Raw genomic sequence first — 24,733 nt, 5'->3', positions numbered from 1 at the left:
TACGATGTAAATATAACGTGATGTATCTTCAGTTACACAATAAAGAAAATACTCTTCAAACTGCTAATAACCTTTGTTCTATTAACAGTTCAAGCAACGATCTTCGGAGATACTGTCAATACAAAGTGACATCCCTAACTGTGAGCATTGTCCATTGTTCAAGCACAATGTGCAAGTTTTCAGTTGCCAAGCCAAATTATTGTCGAAATAGATCGCAGGGAAAGCGGGGTCAGGCAGTTCAGAACATTCATGTTTAACCCCTGGGTCTAGAAGTCTATTATTATCAATAATATCTAATATCATGTTACATAAACTGTCAGATATAGATTACTTTTAAATATTTTTGAATATACAGATTCTTCTAATTGTAAAAGCATAGAAAGCTTAGTGTTTAGATTTAGTTCCTTAAACTATTTACATCACATGTCTGACCATTATTTTTTTTTTATGATATTCTCATTATACTTGTAATCACAATTTAATATTTGTGCTTTCATAGGTCTATTGTGTATCTACTTTATAATGTATTACATCTACATACTGTTATTATTTCCTATTTAATACAGATATTATCCTATGTACACTACATCACGTATCACTTTTATGTAAAAGCCTTTTTAGGCGTATGTCAGTTGACAATTGTACAGATATATCACAACGTTCGATTTTTTACGACAAAACGGCACTATTCTATTCATTCATTAATCATAATTCTTAACATTATCTTGATGTAAGCGAAGGATTAAAATATGCTTTAATTATCTTTTTGTTATCTTAGTCCGACTCGATAAGTAAATTCAAGTTATTTTGTCTTAATTAGTTGAATGTTAATATTCATAAATTCGTTGGGAAATACTTAAAATGGAACAAAACAAAGGGGGAATGAAAATGAAACACAAATCGTGTCAATATTGACGACAGACACGGGCCTGCGTTTTCTATTCGAATTTGAGAAATCGAAATAATTGGTCGCTAAGTGACCAACTTGCATTAATTCTCGTAGAAGCGTTAAAAGGTACGATATAATGGTTAGCAATCACCTGATGTTTTCCATCGTTGTTAACCCACGGAGTACTGAATTTCCATCTTCAAACCTTCTGCCATCCAACTTAGAATATTGGTCTTCCTCAAAACTCTAATATTTCCAGTTTTACAGATTCAGCGACCGACACATCGTTTTAGGTCATCAACCAATCTCACTCTTTTCTGTTGTTAACCCTTATTGAGCACCTTAAAGAGTTTTTTAGGAATAAATTAATAATTGGGTCTTTGAATACCGAATTAATTTATACCGAAAAATGGAATTTTTCCTTCATATATTCAAATTAATGAAAGTAAAGTAATCTCAATGACTTGTTTGCAGACTTCATAGAACAAAGGACATATTTATCAAAGAGCGATCGAAGCTTTGATTATTTATACTTATATATAATTAATATTTAAAATTGCTACCAACCTAACTAGATCCGACAGCGAGACAGGGTTGGGTGTTATATAATATAATATTATGTATTATTCCCATGTAACAATATTTTTCTTATATTAAGTAAATTGTGAAAAATTTGTGGAGAGTAAATTCATAACAACATTTAAGTTCGGCAATCATATCATAAAATCCATCGTATTAATACCTACTGGGCTCAGCTGATTTGTCAATTATTCACCGGTAAAGCTAAATTCTTATCGTATTAAAATATTATCTATGACAAGAATCAATTCAATATAAATAGAATCACAAAGAATTTATTGAAAAAAAAATAATTCCAAAACAAAGCATATTTTCTTTGTGTGTGAAATTATTGTCTTTGATTCATCTTGCTAATATATAATTCTTTTATGAGTTTCTTGTTATCATAATCAAATTTTAATGACGTGTGAGCGTTGCATAAAGAACGAGTGTGTGGAGATTGGGGAGTCTATCTCGACACAGGTTTATCCTAGTGAGACAGACATCGAAAAAAAAAACTGAAAAAAAACTTTATATTGATAATAAATAAAAAATAAAAAAGTCTTCCATCAAGTAGTGGCTCATTGATCCCACAAAAATATTGTGTAGTGTAGTGTTTATATTATAATATAAGTGTAGGTATTCTCATAAGTATTTAAACTAACTTTTAAAATGACTGCCTCAACACAGACCAGCAGCTAGCTGCTAGCCTAGTGAGGCAGATTTTGAGAAACCTCAACTTTATCTATTTGTTATGTATTCTATCTTTACATGTTTATAGTTAAATATCTAAAATAAAAATATTATTATATCCTGATCAAATGATGGTTCAGCTATGCAAGGATGGCACAAAATAGTTATGAAATTATATTTGTTCGCGCTTTTGAACCACGCATAATAAACATAGGTATTACTTGTTGCAAGAGAGATCGCACGCCGCTGAGTTCGAGCGAGCGCGCGTCCAGCGACCTGCTGCGGGGTTTGGGGACGGACCCAAAAGGCTCGTCCCCCTTCTTCCCGCCTTTGATCCAACGGAAGTAGGCTGCCATTTTCGAGGATCGCCCTATATGATATTCCCGCCAGACAAAACAACGGATAAACACGCACCAGCACTCTTATGACATTTGTAAACAGTAAAACACCGGTCCAAAACGACACACTAGAAGTGAATTGCACGACACATCTAGGGGAAGTGAATAAGCTTAACTTTTAAATGAAATTTTAGTTGCTCTTCGTGTAAATTATCACATTCAATAACTTTAAACGGCTTGTTTTAAATAACAGTTTTGTTTCATGGAATTGACATGTTGACACTGACGACAAGTGCCTTCATACTGTTCACACTGCCAACAAGTGAATTCTTACTTTAATCACCGACAACAAGTTATAACTTGCCGCTTTTCGCACTGACAACAATAAAATTTTCAACTTTTACATTGACAACAACTTGTGACCTCTCACTTTTATCAAGTGAATTTTCATACCGGCAAAAAGAGACTCCTCAATTTTCTCACTGACAACAATATATTTATTAGTGAGCACTGAGCATCGCCCGGCCAATCAATCAGCCCACCTCCCGATTCGCCCCACTTCGACCATTATGTCATCAATTGTGACTTTCCGCGGCGCAGCAGATCAGGTAGAGCCTACTGTAATTCACGTGCCGCAAGTACCTATTCCCGCTACTCTCCAAAACTCAGGTGGCGGAGAACATTCGGCGATAAGAGAACACGCGCGCGGGCCGGCACTACGGATACTAGCCACTAACCTAGTAGGCAGCGGAATGACACTGAGCACCGTGCGACTGAATTGGCGTGCGACCCGCGGTTATCACCAATACAACTTTTAAGCGGTATGCATAAATTAAATTCCACGGTAATTTGGAATGATGGGCTTGTTCGATAGGTATTTCTTGAGAGATTATTTATAAATTAGCGCGGTATTGTCAGAAGTGTTTGCACCATGTTGTGTAAGAAACGTAACCAAGGAAGTACCTACCTAAATTTGTTGCCTAGAACATTTTTGGTAAAAATTGAAAAATAAGGAACAAACATTAAGGTGTCTCATCATTTTGTATATTTAAAAGCTTCGTAGCCTATAGCTCATGATAGAAATCAACAAAAACAGACAGATAATAATGGTTGAGTTGAACTATAAATTCCAGGAAAATGTTGCGTAAAATTCACTACGCCATTGCCGTTTTTATTCATTTCGGGCATACATCCTGGTTTTCTGTTTTATTGATTATTTTAGGGAACGTTGAAGATAGGTCACGCGTCAAAAAAATCAAACACGAGGCTCAAAAAATTGAAAATACTACATGATCCACACAAAATGCCCAAAAAATCAAACGCGAGGCTCAAAAAATTGAAGATACCAGATGATCCACACAAAATGCCCAAAAAAACAAATAGGCCAGTGCAATTAGCGCCAAAAAGGGGGTCGCGATCGAAGTAATTCCGGTAGTCCCAATTTTTTATATGTTATATAAACTGATCCCCTGATGTAAAATCTGAGTTTCCGACCTTGGCGCACCCGTGCTCGCGCCGCCATTTTGAAAAAACTGGCCGAAATCGGGCCAAAATCTAGTTTTTCCCAAATATCTCATTTCCAATGCAAATTTCGGCTAAAGTATTTTTACAAGTATAATAGAACATAAAATAACCTACAACTTTTGTAAAAACAAATTTCTTCTATCTCTAATAGGTACCGAGGTAGAAAGTCGTAAAGGTGCGTATATTTTAGAAAAAAACAAGTTTTTTGCGCGACTAGGTTTGGTTTTTTATAAATACCTCGTTTCCAGTGGAATTTCATGAAAATTTTATTGATACCAATTATGTAGAACATAAAATTTCAAAAAAAGGTGTGCAGTTTTTATGTTTAAATAGTTTTTTTTACCGATATAAAGAATAAACAAATCTAGGTAGGTACGCACAGAAAATCTATCACGGTTTATTATCACGTTATTAGATTTTTGTTTGCATTTTTAAATACATACATCTATAAATTTACTAGAGGGCACTTCGGTATGGGTGGGGGCTACCCCCCCACCCTTCTACTCCTCCCCTCCGGTTCCCTTCAGTTGCCGCGTGTCACGTCTTGAGCCTGGAGCGGAGCTTCACAGGGTTCAGTACTTCGAAATGACTACACTAATTGAGCTGTATATTGAAGCGGAGCGTACTGGAAATTGGGAGCTTCATCTTGCAACTGTCCAAAAAAATGATACCTTTCTTTCACGCAGCCACTCACTTCAACTACGCCAAAAGTGCACATCTGTATCTTTAAGATATGTTGACATTGAAAGAGAAGATGGATTCAATCGAGTATGAAAGATTTACAAAAGAGGGCTACTTTACGATTCGACGGTCTCATAAATTTTGGTCAGGGATTTGGTCTGACATGACCATCGAACAAACTCTGATGAGATCGATGAAAAAATCTGGAGGTTTGACCCAAGGACGGGGAATCACAGACAGTTTCATCCTTCGTTGGACTGCTGGATTCGTTTATCTGCATAACATTTGTGAGGGTATCGAGTCTGTGGGATTGAATCAGGAACGTCAGAGCAACATGTAGAGATGAGGCCTACAAGAATTAAGAGGGGTGATCGAGACGTTCAAACTCTCATTGATTGGTTTGCTTCCCATGAACCATTTCCTAAAACAAACGTGATTATGTCTATTAGCAGTGGCGCAATCGGGGAGAGCAAAGTCACTTGTCACATGGCTGAAAAGATGGGGAAATTAGCTAATTTATCAACCAGAACTTTGGAAACCTACACTTAAAACGTAATGATGCGATAGTTTCTCTTGCGGTGGTGACCAGCAGTGTCAAAAATCAGGGTGTGACTATGGCAATAGATCCATTAATGCTATTCCATCGTATGTGTATTGCCAAAAAGTCTGAAAGTGAACTTAAAGAATATTTTCAATATGAACTCTCTCCTGTACCATTGTCTCTTTTCTCAGAGGAAGGTATGCGCAAAGGAACGAAGTCTATTTTTTATTCATCATTCAACCCTCTACCAAATAATACAGAACTGGGAAGCAGTAAAATACACGTAATTGATGGAGGATATTTACTGCACAAAGTTGTATGGGGTCGTGCTCAACCTTTTTCAGTAATTTTCCAGCAATATGTCAGATATGTACAAAATAATTATGGATCCAATGCAGTAGTGGTATTCGATGGATACCCAGATTCTATGGAAAAGAAAAACACTAAAGGGGTGGAGAGAGCACGGCGTGCCAGAGTTACAACTTCTGCTGAAATTTTGTTTTTTGAAAGCATGCACCCACAAGTGCCACAGGAAATGTTTCTGGGAAATGAGAATAACAAGTCTCATTGTATTTCCCTACTCAGAACCTCATTTGCACGATCCCACATAACGACAGTACAAGCTGAAGAGGATGCTGACGTTCTCATAGTGAACACAGCAAATTCGTTGTCATCTCAACATGATGTAGTCATAATCGTTGGTCAGGATATTGATCTGCTGGTACTCCTCACAGCTCTCTCACCTCCCAACGTATATTACCAAAAAGTTGGAAAAGGTAAATCACCTAACGCGTTGTACTCGAACAAATGTTTTAAACACATTGAAATAGTTGAAAACATTTTATTCCTTCATGCCATAAGTGGTTGCGATACAACTGGAGCTCCGTTCGGTCAAGGCAAACACAAATTTTGTAATATTCTTCTCAAGAACCACTCAGTGAATGAACTTGTTCGTGTATTTCAAGACCCAAAAGCAAAGACAGAAACAATCACTTTGGCTGCCGAACAACTATTTTCACTTTTTTATGGCGGCAACGAGAAATCAAATTTGGAAAATTTAAGGTACTTACATCATTTTTGTCAAAGGAGTAAAAAAAACAAATTCAATTTATCCAGGCTACCACCCACCAAAGATGCAGTCCAGCAACACGCTTCAAGAACATACATACTTGCAAGTGCAGACTTGGCTTGGTCACGATAAAGATCCGACTGAATGGGGGTGGAAAAGGGATGCCTTGCTAAACTTCATATCATGTTAATGCAAAAAAGGTTGCGTTGGAAAGTGCACCTGCAGAAAGTCGGGTTTGAAATGTTCCCTACTCTGCATTCATTGCAATGGCAACTCCTGCGAGAATGCTGTAGAAGCCTTCGTTGATGACGATGACGAGGAATATGATGACCCAGTCGCCACAAATTTGGGTGATAAGACAGATGAAGAAGCTATTCAGGGCCAGAAGTAAGAAACTATAGTCAAGGGCTCGTACTTCTGTCTAAACTGATCTACCATTAATTTTATTTTTTGTTATGCTGACAACTTAACTAATAAAGAAAAGAATGTCAATAAATGTTAATTTTACGAAAATACCAATTTTTAAAATCTTTTTATGTACCTTATCATCTTATTGTATTAATAATCTTAAATGTATGTTGTGATTACGTTGATAGGCATGTCAGACCAAGCTGCGAGCACAAATGTAGTGGCTTGGCCTATTTTAGTGGTCTTCCCATTGGGAATGTATGGCGACCGATATGCTGAAATAGTCTATCTACTATATTTATAGCTAGGTCTGACACAGGCATGACGATTGTTGTCAACGTATATGTTCTTAGAACAATAATTGTTAAAAAAAAATAAAATCAAGGAATGCCAAGTTTACAACACCTAACCTCTGTTTCAATTTTTGGCCTGGTTTTGGTGGATTAGAGTTTGGATACGTAATAGAGATAAAAAATATAAATTATATACCTATTTCTTTAACGAAATTTTATTTTCTACAAAATTATTATCATTAAATTTTTCACAAAATTGTACTGGAAACGAGGTATTTATAAAAAACCAAACCAAGTCGCGTAAAAAACTTGTTTTTTCTAAAATATACGCACCTTTACGACTTTCTACCTCGGTACCTATTAAAGATAGAAGAAATTTGTTTTAACAAAAGTTGTAGGTTATTTTATGTTCTATTATACTTGTAAAAATACGTTAGCCGAAATTTGCATTGGAAATGAGATATTTGGGAAAAACTAGATTTTGGCCCGATTTCGGCCGTTTTTTCAAAATGGCGGCGCTAGCACAGGTGCGCCAAGGTCGGAAACTCAGATTTTACATCAGGAGATCAGTTTATATAACATATAAAAAATTGGGACTACCGGAATTACTTCGATCGCGAATCGCTAATTGCACTGGCCTAAAACACGAGGCTGAAATAATTTCCTTTTTTTAACTTATACATCCTAAAACACACCGTGTTTTCTAATAAAACTACGAAGAAAATATGTATATAGTCCAGTAACCTTGTCGCCTTAAAGGAGAGGGGTTACTTGCGTCAGATTCGCTAGTTCTGATTTTTTTGTGAGTTGTTTATCATGTTGGCCCAACGAATAATTCATGTTTCCAAACGCAACATTGTCGAAATTCCAAAAAAATCTTGAATTTTCCATCTTTCTTCAGTTCTTGGCGATTTTAACCCTTAAGGACTAGTTTTAGACTATAAACATACATTTTCAAAGAATACTAAATTTCCTATAATTTGAGCTCAGAACCGTTTCTGTTGACCTATTAGTTTCCAAAATATAGCTATTATAAATTTATCAATTTTTTCGAACTCAGATTTTTTTTAAGGTCTGATGTACATGGTTGCTGGACTTAGTGATTCCGAAAGTATACTGGGGACATCTAGGGTGCTGGAAAGAGTGAAATACTCTTTGTATCCGATTTATGTAACAAGGATTTAACTGAAGATAAATATCTGAGAAAAGGCGGCGGCGAAAACCCCAAAAATATCATATAAAGGAAATTGCGAAGACAACCCAACACCCAAATCTACATATTTTGATGAAATAATAACCCATAAATGCCCACAGAAAACCCACGAATATAAAGGTGGAACCAAAGTCTGGATTACGTAATTTTTATTGAATAAATTTGCAAGGTAGAAAAAGGTTACTATTTTCCATGTAAAAAATTCAATCTCACATATATTATAGTGAGTACTGAGTAGGTAGGTACCCCTATCTGAACTAGTTTTGCAAAACAAATTTGTAAGTGCTTAGTTCTCGTAAAGATTAGTCACAGTGTATTTTAACACCCTTTTTGTATTTTGAGAATGTTTTATTATTTATTTTGTGCCAACAAGTTCTATAAAATTTATATACTTATCTCTGGCTGAATCCACTATCCGGTATGTAATTACATCTTGGAGACATTCTTGTAAAATTAATATAAGTTACTTCCAAATATTACAAAATTCCATTCCTAATTTTTAATCCATAAATATGCACAGAAGTAGTATTAAATGAATTTACAAGTCGCTGAACGTTTTACGTGTTACAGGAATATAATTGTATAATATTGTAAGTCAACATGTTATATTGTCTGATTCCTTGTATAGGGAAAGTTACCATTACCATAATACAAGATTCATTCAAAATGATTAATTGGTGGTTCCAAAACGTACTAATAAATACGGTGAAATAACCCTCAACTATATTGTACCCAAAATATTTAATAAACTTTTTTTTTTTTTTTTTTTTTTTTACAGTATTACCGCACAAGAGTCCCAACTGCTCCCGTCTGGAGCCAGTGAGACTATGGCATCCCCAATTGGGGTATGATGTGAGGCTGAGGGTATTGGGGAGGGGAGGGAGATGGGGAAGAGGAAGGTGGGGAAGTACCTGGCTATTCAGATCTGGTCACCAAACACGGCTAAAGCCATTTCAAGCAACGTTTCAATTCTGAATGGTGGTCTTACACCAGGGCGATACTGAGAGTATCTTCCACTCTGGAACGTGCCGCAAATATACTATATATTATTTTTAAATTAATTAATTGTGAAATAACACAAATTAATCAAATAAAATTTATTTGCGCACGCCGGGTTCGAACCCGCGACCTTCGGATCTGTAGTCAAAAGCGTATACCACTAGACCACGCCGGCCGTCAAACTGATGACAATTAAAAATATTACCATTTATATTGCTAAAGTCAAATATAATCCTAGAAAATGGCAACTAGATGCAGATGATTTATATTGATGTCCTACCGAAGCCCCTGTATTGCTGATTGGAATAATCACATTACGACTTAATTTTGTATCTGTGAAAGTATTGATGTAACATATACAGGGTTTTCCAATAAGAGGTGTTATTTTGATATTCAATCGTAAAAGATCAATGGTTTCGGTGCTTGTGTGGCACGTAGCGCCGTCTTGTTGAAAGTAAACGCTGTCCAGATCAACACCATCCAATTCCGGCCATAAAAAATCATTAATCATCTCTCGATAGCGCAATCCATTCACCGTAACTGTTGCTCCAGCCTCATTTTCGAAAAAGTAAGGTCCAATGACTTCACCGGACCATAAACCGCACCAAACAGTAACACGTTGAGGATAGAGAGGCTTTTCAACAATAACTCTTGGGTTTTCCGAGCCCCAGATGCGAATTTTGCTTGTTGACGAAGCCACCGAGGTGGAAATGGGCCTCATCACTCAAGATGATTTGCATTTGATTCACTCAAGTGAATTTTAATAATTTCAATGCGTTGTTGAAGCGTGTATCGTTCCATTGTTATTAATGGCATAGTTTCTACTTGTCAAATGTCAAAAAATGACCGCTTCAAAAGTAACATCAACCGAAATAGCAGGCTATTCAAAATAACACCTCTTATTGGAAAACCCTGTATATGTTATAGAATTCTTATATTGCTATTTATTTTTTACTATTCTGTTAATTTAATCGTTATTTTATCATCATCATTATTATACATATGTGCCGCTTGAAGAGTAGGTATGTATGAGACAATGTATAAATGTGAATGAGGCAAGGAGTGTGTGCCAAGACCGAGTTGTTTGGCGGTCCGTCTTCTGTGCACCCCTGCGGAAAATGGCGTGATGTTTAGTTAGTTTAAGCCGCTTGAAAATGTACCATGTAATAACATAAAATTTGTCAATATGGACCTGCTGACAAACTACAAAGAAGTTCAGGGTTTAATTGATAGTATAGAAAAAGTGGATACTTAAAGACAAAGATGGTGGCGTCTTGTCAAATTTTTCAACAGTTAGATGGAGTTTGTTTTCAAACTATTTTTTAGTTTATGATATCTCTTACATCATGGGGATATTGCTTACATCGAAGCTATAAAGTTTTTATTTATGGTTCTCAAGTTTTTTATTTTATAAATTCAATAATATTATTATATAATTTACAAAAAACCGGTTAATTTATAGACAAGTCAAGGTAAGTTAAAAAAAACGGACCGGAAATTGGTCAAATAAGCAGTAACAATAAGTCCACGTTCTTTGGGTGTGTATCGCTCCATTGCTCATTGTCAACTAATTCTCTATCTGTCTACAATATAAATATCAAAGCACAATGACATTTGACGCCATTTGGAAAAATTATGGCACATTCACTTTTTGACATTAATTTTGCCCCACTTGTATTTCGTTTGAATAGGTGATCGGTGTTAGAAGCGAGGTGGTGCTTTGAGGATCATTAGCGATTACCGGAAGTTAACATCGGAATTCCATCAAATATTTAATAATTAGTGTTATCTTCTTCTGCAATGATTGCACATTAATTGATTTTTTAGTTTGCCTCATTCCAATTATTTTTTATTTAAATTTTATAATATACTTTGTATACACTACGATTTAATCAAAAAAGATCGACATGTCTGAAATGGCTGGCTTTGAAACATGTCAATCCTTTTTGATTGAATAGTGTTTTTTAAAAATGTATTTAATTTAAAATTAAATGATGCCACAAAGTGATTTAGCAATGGTTACACATCTACCTGATGATGGAAACTGAAATGCTGTCCGAAACGTAGGCTAACACGGCATAAAACCCAAAAATAAATAAAATACTTTTGGCCGTCAAAATCTCAAATCACATCAAACTCAAAGTTATTTACGTCTTTTGAAAGCAAAGAAAGCCAACATGGCCCACAACAGTAGGCCAAGATCACTTTTCTGATTTAATAAATGCCACTTTTTCATTAAATGGGGCTATCAATTCTAAATATTGTGTTGTCGATCATGAGGCTTGCTGAACCTAACGAAAAAGACTTTACAGATTCAATATACCTATTTACTATCTTCAAATATCATCTAATCTACATAATTAATGGTCATACAGAAGGTTAAATTTTAAATCGCACCATCAGTAACGTAGGTACCTACACACTAACACGGAGAAAAATGAGTAAAGCTGATTCATTAAAAAGCTCTTCAAATTATTGGTATTCCTGTTAAAAACGGGACTGCAAGCCGCTTCCTGATAAATTTTTATGCGAATTCATAATAATATTGGAATACGTGTTCATCCACATGCGTTTGTCTTAATAATATATCATGACGTAATGCAAAAATGTTAGGATTTTTATGAACATATTTATGTTCGGACACCTTGACAAAACATTGGTATTTTACTTATAGTTTAACACTCGTTCATTAGTTAATGGCCTGCAATTCCGTTTTGTCCCTACCTAATTTATTTCAATTACTTATGTACAGTAAGTACCTACGCTTTCAATTAATCAAAAACCTGGAAATTCATTATTTTGACAGTATCTACACCAGAACCTATAATTATTGAGATACATTATATGCATTTTTATGATAAAATAATAGTGGAATTAAACTGTCATCAACATCGACATCAAAGAATCTGATTGATCACCTTTGAGAATTATAAATGGAAGATAGATAACAAAATGGGGGCCTCAGCACGGGTAAACAACCCAGTGAGGCCAACATTACTGAATTGAAATATGAAATATTGTTAAAAAAAATTTATCAACAATAAAAAAAAAAAACTTATCATTTAATCCTAAAAAGTCAAACCTCCGGGATGCACTGGTCATGAAATTTTACTCATGATACAGAGGTGGCCAAAACATTATGTAATATACTATTACACTCAACTTTTGTTTGCCATACCGAATAATAACCGCCAGTCAACTATGCCATCCCTGGTCTTGGTAAAGATATGGGAAATACGATCATAAAATACATGGGTAGGGAACCTTTTCGCCGTCGGGGGCCATTTGGGTGTTTGTAGGATCACCTTTACATCACACCTGACAAGAATTCTTTGAATAAAAAAAAATTTAAAATGAGTGTCAAAACGTCATGTTTACCAATGAATCTACTGCTAGAAATTTATAACTGCTCTACGAATGTGAGAATGGTTGCGATCAAAACACATTTGGTTGAAACTTAATAGTAATTCTTCATAACCAATTGAGTGATTTTATGTCAAGTTTGCATAAAACGCTTTGACCGATCGCTTGCCATTTGCCAAAATAATTTATAGAACCTAAAACTATGGGATAAACAATGATATCTAGGTGGATTCATTGGCTTTAAAAACCCGCAGTAAGCAGTTTCATATGTTTCCATATTAATATTGTGAGGAATGGTGTTAATTAAATAATATTGTAAATGTATATTATATGACACCAATCACTCGAGTGGATAAAGGCCCACAAGCTTAAGTAATTATTACCCACGGAACAAGCAAATGGCAAGCAAAACTTAAGAGTTTATTTTTTGTGCGAGTTCCCAACTTTAATTAAAACTGCACCCAGAACACGAAAATGGTTTCCTCTGATTTTTGCAGCACATAGTCTGAAATTAGAATTTTATAACTGCACTTCAAACACGATAATGGTTCTACGATAATGTTATCTTTACATTCCGAACAAAAAAGTGATTTTAATTTGAGAATGAACCTCGTGTCCAAGTCCCCAACTTTAATTAAAAACGAAAATGGTTTCCACCGGTTTTACAGCACATAGTCTGCAAGTAGAATTTTAAAACTGCACTTCAAACACAAGAACGGTTTTTTTTTCTGAAATGCGTCCGTAGTCATCTGCATTAATAATAATAATAATATTTGGTGAATTAATATAGTGCTGTTTTTATGCAAAATAAACGTCAAGGGCGCTCCGTACAAATATATTTATTAAATAATTAATACTAGAACTACTGACTTACATTCATACCCACAACAGTAAATCTATCTCCAAGCAAGCCCCCAGTTTAATTAACATTTCACCAGAGGATCCAGTGATGGTAGATCATTTGAAAAAAATGTGTGACTAATCTTTATTTGATATTGTGAAAAATGCCTATTATATTATAAACTATATCAATTTGTTATAGTATTTAGAGTCCGCGACTTATTATGTTAATATAGTAAATTGGAAATAAATACACAATCCATGTACTTATGGCAAATTATTTTTAAGATATTAAGTTCTAATGTAGTTGTGCACATCATTAAAGTAAATAAAATTAGAGTTTGATTCTATTTGACAATGATCTTTTACGTTTTTTGTTTTGTTTCATTCTTCATCTTCATTGTAAATCGATAAGAACATAAAGAATTATTCCAACCTTTCCCGAACTATCCAATTGAAAAACAACCATTGTTCCACACACTACAAGCGTGTAAAATGAAAAACTGACATATTTTTATGTCACCATCTCTGTAAAACATATAATATTCATCATATTGTCTCCCCCACGGTCATGACCTAAGCGTCCCTAAGCTTTCTTCGGTACCTAATTTTTACTTCGATGAAAAATAAAGTGCCATGTCGTTTATTCTATGGCGCGCATGGGACAGAAGATTCCAATTCATGAACATTCTTTAAATTGACCGAGCGAATCGTGTAGACTTGTGAATGAAAGCTTCTATTAGAGACAACAGATGTCACTACTCACCACTCGCCGCCGCCGCTGTTTCGCGTTACATTTTAAATAAATTAAGAATAAGGCCAGTTGTTTTGATGCGCATAATTGATTATTATTGTTGTCTTATAATTTTGGGGGGTCAAACACCAATTGACCTAGGGGAAGAACCGCCACTGCATTTCACCCTTATTTTCTTATTACATATTTAATTTCTTATTAGTAAAATAATAAGAAATTAATATAAAATTAAAAGGAATGTTGGATCATCTATTTATTTGTTACTAAACTGCTTTCTAATAAATAAATTATATACGTAAGGACTGTTAGCTATGTTATACCTCTCTCTCGGTTTCGTAATAATGTCATCTACATGTATGTAGAAGTGATACCGCAAACTTTAATTCCCTTGGGGCCGGTATTTCAGTACAAAAATTAGTGCTTTTTCGGGTTCAATGATTTTGGAGTTTTGATGTAATGGTCAAGTACCGGATACCAAGACTATTAAGCTTATCTCCATCGTCCCATATTGATATTAATTGGGATTTCCGTATGTCTTGCGTTTAACCAGTATTTCAGGAACAAAATCCGAAGTAATAGCCAGTTTTAAATAAGTGCTCAGCAGTTGCCGATTTGTCCGGATGGCCGAGTTTACACACACAAAAATGTTCTAAAATCCTTACATGGATAGTCCATTCTGTCTGTCAGTTTTGAATATGAACACATATACAAATAGGTATATGAATATACAAATATAGCTATGTTTGTTATTTGCTATAAGTGTTTGTTCCAACTGAAATTATAAGTATAATGAGAATAAGAAAATTTAAAACATAATCATAGTTAACACCCTTGGGGTGATTTTACTCAAAAACGGTGGTATAATTTGTATACATCCAAATATTATTATTATAACATATATGTACCCGTAAGTTAAAGTCACACATCACTTGAAAGGAGGTCACTAGGGTCCCCCATATATTTTTCCATTTTCAGTAACATTCAGATATTAGTTTTTATTTTATATTTATACCTACAGTTACAACTGGACATCGCCCAGCAGTCAGTCATTAAGGAATGCAAAAAGAAAAGAAATTTACAAATTCGAGCACAACTCAAATATGTATATTATTGTTGTCCTTTTCAGTAAATTGCACTTTATGTCAACATTTGAGGATATATATTGTTTTTTGGGGTGGAGGGAGAGAGGAGGAGAGTAATATCTTCAAAACCGAAAAAATATTTTTATAATATCTTAAAAAATAGTAATAGAATAAAAAAAATGTAAATTTAAATTGTTTTTCTAGGATTACTTAAATTGTAGAGCATGTGATGTTAAAAACAACTTATTAAAAAGATATCACACAAAACTCTTATTTTGTGGATGTGTAATACCCTCCTCTGGTTCAGAAGGGTTAATCTGTTATGAGGGTGCTATACCTAATTTTATAGTTGATTAACTAAAGTCCCAGGCATTGTCTGGGCTTTTTACGTAGGGTTTTTCGAAATTACATGAGATTTCGATAAACAGTGACAGTGACCGTCCTATTATTTTGAGGGTCAAGTGAATAATGTTGTAGATTTGTATAAAAATCCAACTGACAACATGACCCACCACACACATTATTCTTTATATAAATAGACTAGTGAAACTGGCGTTGCTCGGGGTGAGATGGAAAAAAATATTTTTAAAAATTATTGACAAAGTTTATTTTTTAAACTATTCAATTCACCTTCTTCTATCATTCACTTCCACGTTACATAATGCCATTGTACTCCTTTATTTGTTCGTCCGCTCTTTATATCCAAACAATCTATGTGTCCCTTTCTTAATCCTTATACATTTGGCTTACATCAGCCTTATACATATGCCTCATTTTACCATGGGTGTTAGTTTCACTTGAACTTGCCATTTTTCCAGGCGTTCCTGACTTCTTCTACCATTCACATCTGTCATACATTCTTCTTTCACCTCTTTCTCATATCATCACATACTTCTTATTTTACCATTATTAAATTTTTTATTTAAGCTTTGAGCTTCGAATTGTGAGCTTTTGGCTTTTAGTTTTAAGCTTTGAGCTTTCTTCTATGAACTTCGAGCTTTGATCTTCGAACTTCGAGCTTTTAAGTTTGTGCATTTTAACTTTGAGTGTAAAGCTTTGAAGACGCATCTTTGGCACTTTTTCAGTTTTGTCTAGTATGTTTTATCTCTCTCTCTAGTTTCAATCCTGGGATTGGTTTGCAGCATTTTTTTCATGTTTTGCTGGTTCTTGGGATGCCACTTGGACCTTTAATGTGGTAGTTTCCCGTTTCTTTCCACATCCTATGCCGTTGACCTCGAAGGTTCTTCCGCCTTTGGAGATTATTTACTTCTCCAGGACAAGAGAGTGCCCTAGACAACAGACGCCTGGTAGGGCGAAAGTTGGTGTTCAGCTTATTCCGGCCAACGCTCGGTCCCTGTCTATATTTGCCGACACGAGGTCGTTGCTCACATGCGTATGTTTTATATACACAGTAATTTTACTCTTTTTCTTGAACTTCAAGTGTGCAAATTTTTTATAAAAAATACTGCTTTAAGGGGGTGGGAAAAGGAGATGGGGTGGTTTTAGGAAATCTCTTGTAGACAGTGACTTTCCTCTCGTTTTAAAAGTCAAGCGTGCAAAATTTCATCAACCTTGGTGAAAACTGTAGATTTGTATAAAAAACAAATAAATGCCGCCCGCCCGCAACAGGTCCCAGACAATCTTCTTTATATTAATACATAAATCTCAGAATTTTAAGTGGTACTCTCAATTTTATCAATAACTAATTTTGAACAAAAATATTAATTTGAAATCACGGTTTGAATTTCACATTTCATCATAGCTTTGTTTATGATTTCATTAATATGAGAAACAAAATTAAAGTTATTGTGAAAAATTAAATCTAGATCTCTAACCTGGGATCAAGTGTTATTCCGTTAATACAATATTGAAACAGTGAGTTATTGTTATTTCTGAAAAATGCTATGGTTTGACATTGTTTATATTTAATCATAGTTTATTACAATCACGCTGCTCAACTTTTAAATACTTTTTATTTGAATGCAGTTTATTATATTCACGCCATACACCATTTCAAGATTATTTTGTAGGACATGGCAGTACATATATATTCAATATAATTTTGAATATTTTTTAAGATCGTCAGCGAATAGGAGAAAATGAACATCTCAAAATTATCTGATGTACTTCAAGTGGAAACCACAAATAGATCAGAGTGGTAATTTTGTGTCTTTACTATGAGTTTTCCCAGATTTAGATAGTTCGCTATCCAGCTCAATATATTACCACTTAATCTTTTGGTCAACTTACCTTTAGTATTATAGTATGTAAAACTTCATCAACTACCTTACTAAAGCAGTGTACTTTAATTGCATTAATTTTTAATATTTTATTAATACAACCATCAATTGTATGCTAATGCATAATTAAGTTAGTGGATCTACAGTTTTATAATGCCGTGTTGATACGGTTTAATGTTTTTTGAAGGGTAAACGGAATACACATTATTGTGTATGCATTTGTAGACGGCGTTAATTTGATAATTTAAAAAAAAAAAAATTATGTGAAACCACACAAGAGTCCCGAATCCTCCCAACCATCTGGAGCCAGTGAGACTAGGGCATCACCAATTGGGGTATGTTGTGAGGCTGAAGGTAGTGGAGAAGAGAAGGGAAGGAGATGGGAATGTGAAAAGTACCTGGCTATTCAGATTTGGTCACTAAACACGGCCAAAGCCATTTCAAGCAACGTTTAAGAATTGTTTGTTGTTGTTGAATAATTTGTTGTTACGGAATGAACAAATAGTATTGTACATATAAAAACACTTTTTTTCAGATACAATATTTTTTTGTATGCCTTCTTGAAAGTATTGATTTTTTATAAGTACAAAACTATTTATTAAAAATTTTATATTCCGTTTGCGAAAACAAACAATTTATCTTAATATTTTAAAGCATAACTTGCAAAAGGTGTTTTTTTTCGTAAAATAATTAAAGTAGCACCATCTATGAAAGCATTGATTATAAGTTATGTTCTGTTTGCCCTTAACTTGAGATCTGAATTCAGATATATATATTTGTATTTTTTTTTTTTAAAGCAAAGTTCCAGGGTTACCTGACAATTTTTGAAAATCTCCTACTACCACCTCACTAAGCAAAAAAATTTGCTTGTGTTGTGATGAAGGACTTAGCTAGCCGAGGAATTGAACACACTACGCCTGGGTGGGACCCAAACGGGATGCCAACTCAGCCACTGACCGTTGAATATGATTCAAAAAGTGTAATTATTGTATATACGATACTTATAGGTCTGTAATTAGTAATTAATAACATCAGAAGGATCCCCGTATTTCATAATTTATTAGGTGAGCTCTCTTATTTTTACTCCGTGTACAAATCATTGCAAGATGTGGTAAATCATGTGATCGTTCGTATGCGGCCGCCGAGAACCCGAGCCGGGCTATGGGATGCTCTTGAGAACCTCCCCCAGACCGTTACACCATTTTGACAAAAGGATTTTGTTATAAATAATAAATGAAATTCAGAAGGCGTCCGCTGAATGGCTGTCAAATTTCTGTGATTTTATATGGATTGTATATGCATGTCGTGTGTTGACTTTTAATTTCTGCAGAATTAATTTCTTAAAAATACATATTTCTGAAGTATACATGATTATTAATTCATTTAATGTATGTTTTAAGTTGTACACCATTGTTAAAACATAACTGTGAGATGTTTTGGCAATATGGTTATAAATATCATTCAATTAGAATTTACAAGATATTTTGCTGTGTAAAATAACTTGGTTTCAACTTAATTACTACTAGAAACAACTATTTATGTCGGAAAAATGGTAAAAGTTGAATTAAAGTTCAATTTTTTCTCAATCAAAGTTAAGTTTGAAAGTTAGGAAATACCTACGCATAAGTGGAATTCGGCAAATTTTCTAATAACTTATCGGGAATACATAAAGGGTTGCTGCATTATTAAATTACAACAACTTACATGATAATAATGTAAACCTAATAGGCGTTCACGAAGTATTTGTCTCGTTAGCGCGATACGGAATACAACTTATAAGAAAACTGTGGCAACGCATCAAAAACATTCGTTACAGTGTATGAATTTGAATAAAAACATATTGGATATAATAAAGTAACGCAAATAAAATCTTGTAGGAAAAACCTTATAATGTGGATTCCAAACAAAGAAGAGATAAAACCACATAAACAGGTTGTGGGCATATCTGTGTGCCCAAAGAAAATTCTCTTTTCTTTGCTTTTGTGGAAAATGATCAGTTTACGACATCAGTTTTCTCTTAAATCAGCATAGATCAAACTACTTGGAATCAGTGCGTTATTCCAAAGAATCCAAAATTGAGGCGATTAGCGCAGAAGTGGCGTAACGGTGAATTACACGATTTTTTGCTGTAACTTTTACATGAACCACCTTCAAGCGTTAAAACTTTTAAACATTATTATCTCAGATTAACATTTTTGTATGCTGACTACCACAATTGTTATTTCTTTTTTCAAGAGACTGAAAAAACAGAACTTCTTAAGGTTGAATACTTCTTATGAGGGAACATTATTTTAATGTGGGTTTTACTGTATAATGTTACAATTGGACATACCTGGCGTCGTTTGTCAGGTTCCGTCACGTTCGTAACTGGTTTACTCCGGAATATGTCCATAACCTTTGTCATTGTGCTCGGCCTGCGCGTTGAACTCACCGAAGTCACGGTATGGTAATACTGAAAAACGAAAGTATATGTCAAACATAATATTGTAACAAGGTCATCATAGTTAGTTTACTCCTACTTGTTTGCACTGAAAAGTGGATATATGTAAATACAATAACCAATGCATTTATTAAAATTCAAACCATCTGAGTACATATGTAAATAATCACTATATAAATGTAGATATAAAAAAAGAAGTATAACACCTGGTCTCCATCCAGACTTGTACATCCGGACACTCAAAAAAAAGGTCACTATCTGCAATTGGAAAGTCGCTTGAAATTATTTTTGTTTACTAAGTCCTAGCGCACACGGATGAATTTTGTTACAAACTGTTGCCGTGACAAAATTGACCCATATACAATATCAGGACTCGATCCAAAGTGGACGATACTCTTCGTATCGTCTTGGCAAAATGGCACCATTCACAATAATTATTAAAATGTTGCTTGTAATTGTTTTTGTACAGTAAGTAGATCCGAATGCAAAATAAATAATTATTGGAATGTCACTTGAAATAGGCCACTTGCATGCACTTTATAATGACTTGGAAAAAATCTTGTGGATAGATGTATCCATCAAGATTAAGATAATGTTACTAAAATAATTTGAAATCAAAATAGTTTTTTAAATAATAAAACAAATAAATCCGTTTTTTTTAGCTTGGTATGTCACCGTATAAAAATGTCCAGTCTACAATTTTCTTTATTAATTTTGATAAAATACCACTGAATTTTTTTAAATGCAGCGATACTGAGACCTCTGTTGAATTTTCACGATTTGAATTTTGGCAGATTGGCAGATGTTTTGTTTGAGTAGATTTGAATGACACAAACTTCCCACCTCCTTTTTCTCTTTAACTTCCTCTCTTCATATTTTGGTTTTGTAACATTAAATCCAGTTTTCGGACTGTTTGCTCTGTGTAAACTCAAAGTGATTAAAATAAGAACAAAAAGCACTAACACAAACAAGTCGATATGCAGAATGTACCTATATTTCGGTTCATGCTTCAAAAAGGGCCATTTTTTTTTTTTTTTTTTTTATGTGACACCTCACAAGAGTGTCCCTGCCTGTGCAGTGTACAGACAGGGAAACTATGTCACCACCCGGTTGGGCGACGTTGTGAGACGGAATAAGGTAGGGGCTGTAGGAAGGGATTTGTTAATGTGGGCCTTGAAGAGGCTCGGATTATAGGAGGGAGGAAAAACAAATGCCGGTAGCTCGTTCCACATACGAGCCGACTTACACAAAAACGAGTCGTAAAAACGGCCCGTTCTCATGAAGCCAACGTCAACCGTGAACGGGTGTTCAGTTCGTGTCTGTCGAGTTTCGCGCACGTGGATGCACTGGTGCATCAGGAATCAATGCTGCTAGCTCCTTGGAGCAGGCTCCATTGAAATACCTGTAGAACAGACACAGCATGCCTACATTGCGTCTATGCATTAGAGAAGGCAATCGGTCTGTTAACAACGGATTGTCGATCAGACGGATCGCTCTCCTTTGCACAGATTCAAGCAGGTTTATCAAGTATTTTGGGGCACCAGCCCAAAGGTGGGTCCCAAATTCAATAGTTGGGCGAACTTGAGACTTGTACAGGGTCAGCAGCTGGTCACTGTTGAAGAATCTCCTAGCCCTGTACAAGACGCCCAACTTTTTGGAGGCCTGATTTAGTTGGGCTTCTATGGATCCCCGATACTTGAGCTGGTCTGATATAGTAACTCCAAGCATTTCAATGGAGTCTTTATTGGGGAGAGTGCTCCCATCAAATTGCACCAGACAGTCATTGATCTCCCTCTTTGCCGAAATCAGACACGCTTGGGTTTTTGAGACGTTGAAACTGACCAAGTTGGCCTTACCCCAGGCACGAACCATCTCGAGGTGGTGGTAAATTTTTCCCTTCAAAAATTCCCGAGCTGTTCGGACATCATAGGTAGAAGGGGGCCTGTCAAAAAGATAACCCTCGTGAACGGTGCTGTCATCAGCGTAGCAGTGAATTGGTGCACATTCAACGAGATCGTTGATGTGCAATAAAAACAGCGTCGGAGACAGCACAGATCCTTGTGACACCCCCGCATTGATTTGGTGCGGTGAGGAAGAAGAGCCGTCAACCACGGTTTGAATTGTTCTTCCCCTCAGAAAGTCTGCAATCCAACTATGCAGGGTTGGGTGGATCCCATACGATGGTAACTTCCCGATAAGCGCCCGTTGCCAGACTCTGTCAAAGGCTTTGGAGATATCCAACCCAACGGTTTGAGTTTCACCAAAACGTTCCATGTACCGCCCCCAAATATGCGTCACATATCTGAGTAGATCGCCACACGATCGGTTTCGACGAAATCCATTTTTGTTGGGCCCGAGAACTTCAGCCATTGTTCATAATGAACATTGAAGTCCCCCAGGATTACAAACTCGGCCGATGGGTAACGGGGCAAGAGAATATCTACAGTGTCATTTAAGTATTTAAACAACTCAACAGTGTCTGATTCGGCAAGGTTTGGTGAGCGATATAGGCACGCATAAATTCTCATCATACCGGTGAGATCCACACATACCCATAACACTTCGTGTTTTGCGCTCTCGATATTTGCGAGACGAGCGCAGCTGATGTCAGCACGGCTGTAAAGGCAGACACCTCCTTTTGGCCTGAAAAGGCTTTCCAGATGATATCCTGGGCAGTTCAGATAGGAGGTATCTGGGGGCTTGGCAATCTGTGTTTCCGTAAGGAAGAGGAGATGGGGATTTTGTGAGAGAAGGTGGTGGTGGATGGGAGTTAGGTTGGAATGTTGCGAATGTTAGCGAAATTCACCTTCATCCTCGGTCCACACTGAGGACTCCTACTGTTCGCTGTCGCTGAGTTTATATTAATTTGTTGTGAGTTCATAGTTTTTAAGTTTGTTTTATTTGTTTGTGGGATTTAGGATGGGTTGGGAAGGATTAGGTTAAAAAGGTTGGGTGGGGAGTTGGAGAGTGGAGCAACTGGATACACCAAATGTAAGGTATGTTCTTCTGACTGCGGTTCTAGGCAATGGGCAGGAGAGTCCGGCTGTGGAGGTCGCCCAGTGCGCCCCAAACGCTAGATGCTGGGTCCAAGGTCAATGTCAGTTTTACAAATTTCACAAGGCCTATGTAGAATTTTCTCTTTTAGCTGGTTTTAATTTAAAAAAAGCGGTTTTCTAGAAATTGTCCCTTTTAGAAGCAAGTACCTTTAGATATATTACTTACATGAAAACGCAAGTGAAAAGATAGTAATAGGTAATATCTTCAACTAGGTAACTTTATTGGACATATCTACTTTTTGTGATTATGTTATGTATTTTAGTAATACATATTATTTATGCGATCGCAGTTATGACAAAAAATGTTTTAGAAACCCATCGACATATGTGTCGCAATGTTATAATTGCTATTTATTAAAAAAAAATACTGTTTTGTTACAAACAATTTTTTTTTAATTATCTTAAACAGACTTCCTTTTCAACAAATTTAATTAATTTTTATCTTCGTTGATAAGAAATATCGTAGATTGAGTATTAACGCAATAAAGATCATGGAATATTGTGCATTTGCATACTGCCACCAGACTAGGGCAATTACAGGCTTGACTTTGGTGTTGGAATAAATTTAAATAATACACATAGTTAAAGGTGATTCCAGAAAAAATGGTCAAGGGCTTGGTTACTTTGGAATTAATTAATGTAAATAATAAGCATTATTATTCTCAACTGTACCTATAGTTATGGCAAAGCGGCCTTGCATGCTCAAGTTCTCCACTTAAATCACCAAATTAAAATACTCACCTTCACGTCACTTCCGGCATGCGGATGGGCTGACCCATCTTTAGTAGTGGAGCCTGATTTGCCGGATCCAATATTCTGAAAGATAAAACCACAAAATATAACAGTTAAAACACATTTTCTCAATCAATACAATGTTAGAACAAACATTATATGGACTTGCATTGTATGTAATATTCTTTGACATAGAAAAATAAACTGAGTGATCATTAAGTATAAATATTTTTATCTAGATATTGCTATACGCGTGTCCGTAAAGTAGTAGTAGAAGCGGGAAACTGGCGAATAGACATCATAGAGAGATCCCAAAAAAACCTATTTTTTACGATCAGAGAATTTAGTTTTTTGTCAAACCGAAGGGTTTCCGCCCATTTTAAACTATATTTAACACCCAGCGACAATTTTTTAATTTCACTTAAAAAATTCCAACTCTATATTTAATCCGAAACGAAAGTTTATTTAAAAAAAGTTTTCTCAAACATGGTCACGCACCACTGTCGCTTGTTCATTTGATATTGAAAATGTTGGCAAATACTTTGATTTAGTTTAGCTAATCATTACATTATTTCTCCATGGATTATTGACACTTTTTATGAAACTATGAAAAACAATTAATGCACATGCAGGGATAAATAAATGATTACTGCTCGAAAGTGAAACAAGAAAATACATAAAAACATCCGAGGATCCATCTATGGTCGACTAAATAAACCTAAATGATAAATAATTATCATATAGTGAAGATCACAACCAATGATAAATAATTATCATATAGTAAAGATCACAACCAAAAGCACTGTTCTGTAAAACAGTTTTCTGTTGAATTGTTTTGATAACAAACTAAAAATTACAAAAAATATTTATAATAAGTGATTTATTTGTAGGTACACTTATGTATTTGGAAGACAATATTTAAAACCCATTTTTTTAAAACCTACTGAAAAACCATTAGATTCATTTTGATTATAACTAAATATATTTGAATTTAAATAAAATTCAGATTAATTGTGTATG

General features: G+C 35.1%; 1 protein-coding gene across 6 annotated transcripts in view; it reads right to left on the bottom strand.

Annotated features, from left to right (window-relative positions):
- Positions 1–24,733, bottom strand: part of LOC149412336 (5'-AMP-activated protein kinase subunit gamma-1-like) — a 334,414-nt gene that overhangs the window by 197,292 nt on the left and 112,389 nt on the right. For all 6 annotated transcript variants that reach the window (XM_089645903.1, XM_089645900.1, XM_089645898.1 and 3 more), the window contains 2 exons: positions 23,723–23,797; positions 19,818–19,937 (listed from right to left, as the gene is read on the bottom strand). In XM_089645903.1, coding sequence (XP_089502029.1) covers positions 19,818–19,937; positions 23,723–23,797 — 195 coding nt within the window. The remainder of the gene's footprint in view (positions 1–19,817; positions 19,938–23,722; positions 23,798–24,733) is intronic.

The sequence above is a fragment of the Hesperophylax consimilis genome, chromosome 23 (assembly GCF_061612785.1).
Source record: "Hesperophylax consimilis isolate HC1 chromosome 23, BYU_Hcon_1.0, whole genome shotgun sequence".
Lineage (NCBI taxonomy): Eukaryota > Metazoa > Arthropoda > Insecta > Trichoptera > Limnephilidae > Hesperophylax > Hesperophylax consimilis.
Note: the sequence above shows the minus strand (reverse complement) of the source record. Positions and strands in the feature narration are given on the sequence as shown.